General features: G+C 56.6%; 4 protein-coding genes across 4 annotated transcripts, besides 9 other annotated features; all 4 read right to left on the reverse strand.

Annotated features, from left to right (window-relative positions):
* The first annotated feature begins 16 nt into the window (after positions 1-16).
* Positions 17-123: a microsatellite.
* Positions 124-188: 65 nt separating this feature from the next.
* Positions 189-205: a microsatellite.
* Positions 206-313: 108 nt separating this feature from the next.
* Tco025E_09350 (uncharacterized protein) lies at positions 314-625 on the reverse strand (the record flags this gene model as incomplete). The annotated part of the gene is made up of 1 exon (XM_029376169.1): positions 314-625. One exon carries the CDS (start codon positions 623-625, stop codon positions 314-316), a length of 312 nt encoding a protein of 103 aa, XP_029223706.1.
* Positions 626-639: 14 nt separating this feature from the next.
* Positions 640-674: a microsatellite.
* Positions 675-676: 2 nt separating this feature from the next.
* Positions 677-707: a microsatellite.
* A 155-nt stretch (positions 708-862) lies between these two features.
* Positions 863-916: a sequence feature (A-rich).
* A 140-nt stretch (positions 917-1,056) lies between these two features.
* Positions 1,057-1,413, reverse strand: Tco025E_09351 (uncharacterized protein; the record flags this gene model as incomplete). The annotated part of the gene is made up of 1 exon (XM_029376170.1): positions 1,057-1,413. The coding sequence occupies one exon, from the start codon at positions 1,411-1,413 to the stop codon at positions 1,057-1,059; it is 357 nt and encodes a 118-aa protein (XP_029223707.1).
* A 33-nt stretch (positions 1,414-1,446) lies between these two features.
* Positions 1,447-1,484: a sequence feature (GA-rich).
* A 178-nt stretch (positions 1,485-1,662) lies between these two features.
* Positions 1,663-1,707: a microsatellite.
* A 150-nt stretch (positions 1,708-1,857) lies between these two features.
* On the reverse strand, positions 1,858-3,030 carry Tco025E_09352 (1-alkyl-2-acetylglycerophosphocholine esterase; the record flags this gene model as incomplete). Its single annotated transcript, XM_029376171.1, has 1 exon — positions 1,858-3,030. The coding sequence occupies one exon, from the start codon at positions 3,028-3,030 to the stop codon at positions 1,858-1,860; it is 1,173 nt and encodes a 390-aa protein (XP_029223708.1).
* A 78-nt stretch (positions 3,031-3,108) lies between these two features.
* Positions 3,109-3,139: a microsatellite.
* Positions 3,140-3,321: 182 nt separating this feature from the next.
* Positions 3,322-3,915, reverse strand: Tco025E_09353 (uncharacterized protein; the record flags this gene model as incomplete). Its single annotated transcript, XM_029376172.1, has 1 exon — positions 3,322-3,915. The coding sequence occupies one exon, from the start codon at positions 3,913-3,915 to the stop codon at positions 3,322-3,324; it is 594 nt and encodes a 197-aa protein (XP_029223709.1).
* Positions 3,916-3,941: 26 nt separating this feature from the next.
* Positions 3,942-3,996: a sequence feature (A-rich).
* Positions 3,997-4,014: the final 18 nt, after the last annotated feature.

Below are 4,014 nucleotides of genomic sequence, written 5' to 3' on the forward strand. Positions count from 1 at the left end.
GGGTAACGTCCTTGGGTCTTATTTTTTTTTTCTTCTTTTCTTTTTTCTTTTCTTTTCGTTTTGTTGTTGTTTTGGTTTGTTTTTTCTCTTCGTTTTCTTTTCGTTTTTTTTTATCTTTTCTTTACATCGTATGTTTGTTTGCCTCCCTTCGCCTCCGGCCCAACGTCATTTCGTTCCCGGAAAAGAGGCGTCGTCGTCGTCGTCGCCTTCCGCGCAAACGCGCGCGGGCGGGGAGGGGGACTGGCTGCCCCCCGGGCCTCCACGCGCTTCGCTTCTTCTTCTTCTTCTTCTTCTTTGCTCGTCTTTTTTTTTTTTACCGCTGCGCAAAGCTCAGCATGAGGCAGCAGAACTCGTCGAAGGTCATGAAGTTGTCGTCGCTCCTGGCGTACTTCCGCACCTCCGCCTCTAGCTCCGCCTCGGTCGGGTCCAGCCCGTAGTGCTCGAGGGAGCGGTAGAACGCCTTCACCTCCTCGAGCGGGAGGTAGCCGTTGTGCTCCGTGTCGAGGGAGTCGAAGAGCTCCTGCAGCTTCTGGTCGGTGATGGGGAGGCCGCCGATGTTGTTCTCCAGCTCCTCCACGGTGAGGTGGCGGTTGTTGTTGTGGCCGGCGATGAGGCTGCGCTGCATGCTTTTTGCTTTGTTTCTTCTTTTTCCTCTTCTTCGTGCTGCCTTCTTCGCGTTGGGGTTTTCTTGTTGTTGTTGTTGTTGTCTTGGCTTTCTTTTTTTCCTGCGGGGCCGCCCTGCTGCTGTTTTTGTGTTTGTCTTTGCTCTTGGGGGTGCGTGTGCGCCTTTGCTGCTTCGCTTTTCCTGCTCCTTGTGTTTTGTTTTCCGCCGCTCCCCCACGCACGGCAAAAGCGGGGCCGCAGGCAAAAGGCAGAGACGAGGCCAAAAAAAAGGCAAAAACGAAAAGGGAAGAAGTGGGAGCGCAGAAGAAGAAAAAAAAAGGGAAGAAAAAACCTGCACACACGCGCCGGTCGCCGGCAGGGCACGCGAGGCCCCCCGCGCGCTCTGAATGGCCGCGGAGCCGCAGCCGGGGGAGGGAGGGAGGGGAGGGGCGCCTACGGCGACAGCGCCGCCGCACGCGCCTCCAGCATCTTCGTGCGCGCCTCGAGGGCCTTCAGCTCCTCGCGCTCCCGCACGGCGCCGCGCTGCTGGTCGTTGAAGCGGCGCAGCTCCTTCGCGCGCAGTGCGTCGTCCAGCAGCAGGAGCTTGGCGTGGTCCAGCCGGGCCTTCGCCTCCATCGCCAGCCGGTTTCGCACCAGCCGCCGCAGCGGGGCGACCTTCTCCTCGTACCGTCGCAGCACAGCCTCCCCCTTGGCGTCGACGGGGTTCAGGGCGAGGGCGTCGAAGGCGTTTGCGGAGGCAATGATGCGCCGCGCCTCCTTTTCCACGGCGTCGGCCAAAATGAGCGCCATTCACCTCAGTTCCGCGGGGAAGACACGCACGCGCAGAGACAGAGGCAGAGAGAGAGAGATAGATAGATAGACTGAGCGGAAACCAAATGCAAAGACAAGGGGAGGAAGCAGCATGGCACGCATGAATTGCAATGCATTACACGGGGCAGTCACCGATGGCATCGCAGTCCCTTGTTTTTTTTTTCTTTTCTTTTCAATGAGCCCTGGGGAGAGCAGGAGTTGGGGGGTGGGCCCATTATTACTGGCATTTGTGCTTGTTGTGTGTGTGCGTGTGTGTTTGGTTGTTGTTGTTGTTTTTTGGCTGTAGCCGCCGCTTCACCGTCTGCCCCGCGCCCGCCAGGCACAACGCCACACCAAGCCGCAATCAAGCGCACACACACAAGCACACGGACTGGAGGGAAGCGGAAGAAAAAGGGGGAGGGGGAAGCATCACGCGCGAGTGCGTTACGAGGCGGCACCGTCACGCATAAAATCCATCGCCACAAGCGCCCCAAGGTGCAGCTGCAGCTTCTTCGTGTAGCTCGACCGCGCGGTGGTGGGGTTGACAACCCACTGAACCACCGTCCCGTCCGTGGCGCAGGCGGCCACAACAATGACCGAGGACTCGGGCGGCGAGGCGAGGATGCAGAGGGAGGTGAAGGTGTTCATGAACGCCATACAGTGCCGTCGCGTGACAAACTCGCTGCACACAAAAGTCGTCTTCAGCTCCGCCACGGAGGAGACGGCGAGTGTCTCGTCCTCGCCGGCGCTAATCACCCACTGTGAGTCTTCCGAAAACCGGACCGCCGTGGGCACCAGTCGGTGGGCGTCAGTGATTTGTCCAATGTGCTCGAGGCGATGCATCTCCGGGCGGCACGGCAGCGTCGCTCCGCTCTCGCGCGGCCTATACAACGAAATGGTTGGGTTGTCGCAGGCAATCGCTATAAAACCTGTTCGCCAGGAAACCTCAAAGGCGCGAACACTCTCGCCGTGTGAATAGTCCAGCCGTGACAGCATCACCCCGGCCAGCGGGTCCCAGTGCAGAATGAGCCCATCGTCGCCGGTGCTGACCAGCTGCAGCCGCTGCCCACCTCCCTTGGTGAACTTCACAAAGCGGACCCAGTCTGTGTGGCCGGCGAGGTAGTGCATGGCATTCATCTCACGCGTCCAAACCGTGACCGTCGCGTTGCCGCCGCCCGTGGCGATGCACGACCCATCGGGGGGAACCGCGATGCTAAGAATGCTGTTCGTGTACGCGTCAAAGATAATCTCCGCCTCGAGTACAAGTCTTGGGGAGTACCGACTCACACCGGCGCTGTATCCAACCGTCACGGACCCGTCCGCCGTAACCACGCCTGTGATTTCCCCCGACGTGGGGCCCAGCGCGGAGCGTCGCGGCTGCAGCGAGTAACCGTCGCAGGAAATGTGTTGAACGGCGTCGCGGGAGACGACCACAAGCGTCTCCTTCGAAACCATAAAGCGAGCCACCAAGGCGGCGCAGAGGGAGTTCAGGCGGCCCTGGAAAACCAGGGAGCCGAGAAACTGCTCCGCCGCCTTGCGGGGAGGCAGCCTGCCGGGGGTGTGGGAAAGTGCGCCACGCCCCGCGTATCTACTGACGGTTTCATACAGCTCCTGCATTGGCGTGCACCGCGCAAGGAATAAAAAGAAAAAAAAACTATCACGAAGCTATTGCGGTTGACGAAGGTAAGAAAACCAATTTATATGCATATATATATATATATAAATAAAAGGGGGAAACAAAATAGCAACGATAATAGTGTTTTATGTCCAAGTGAATGTGAAATGGCAATTAAAAGGGTACCAGCAAGCCAAAGCCATGGGCAAATACATTTTCACACACACACACAGAGAGAAGTAAAAAAAAAACAAGAACACTCCCTCACCAAGACAATTTCAGCAGCAAAGGTATCACTGCCAGAAAAAGAGCCGCTTAACCAGTGGTTTGGCTGCTGTTGGTTTCGTTGGTGGTTGGGTTTCAACCGGTTTATGCGCGCTCGTACCCATTATTTTTCGCTCTTGCAAGGCAACGTAGGGTTTGTATCGCAGTTTCATGACATCAACGCTTGGCATGTTAAACTGTCTAATAACCGACGCATCAGTCACCCTCCACCCGTACACAGGGCAAGGTTCTCCTGTTAGGTACGGGTGCCTGCTCGGATTTGGGGGTTTGCCACCGCGAAAGTACAGCTTCACCCCGCTTTTGTGCCAAACCCCTTGAATCATCATATTCAGCACACGCGGAACATGCGAGGGGCTAGTTTTAAGGTTACCACGCAACTTTGAGAGAGGATGCACGCGATGCAGTCCTATCCCGTATCCAGAGGCATCCGCCCCATTATCCATCCACGCGGGCCAACTGTTCCTGCGCAAGTTTCTTCCCGCAACGTCGTGCCTACCCCGATCCTCGTCGTACGGGGTGTCGTGAAAAGGCTTTACAAATGGATACACGCTCGGGGCATTGTGGTATACGCCACGTCGAAGGCTACTACTGCTGCGCAGCATTTCCAATTCCCCCTTCACCGTAATCCAAAAAAGGAAAAGAAAAAAATCGAAGAAAAAAAAGAAACAATAATAATAATAAAACGTCATGCAGAAGAAGGG

This window comes from Trypanosoma conorhini (genome assembly GCF_003719485.1).
Source record: "Trypanosoma conorhini strain 025E chromosome Unknown Tco_14.4_contig_01078, whole genome shotgun sequence".
Lineage (NCBI taxonomy): Eukaryota > Euglenozoa > Kinetoplastea > Trypanosomatida > Trypanosomatidae > Trypanosoma > Trypanosoma conorhini.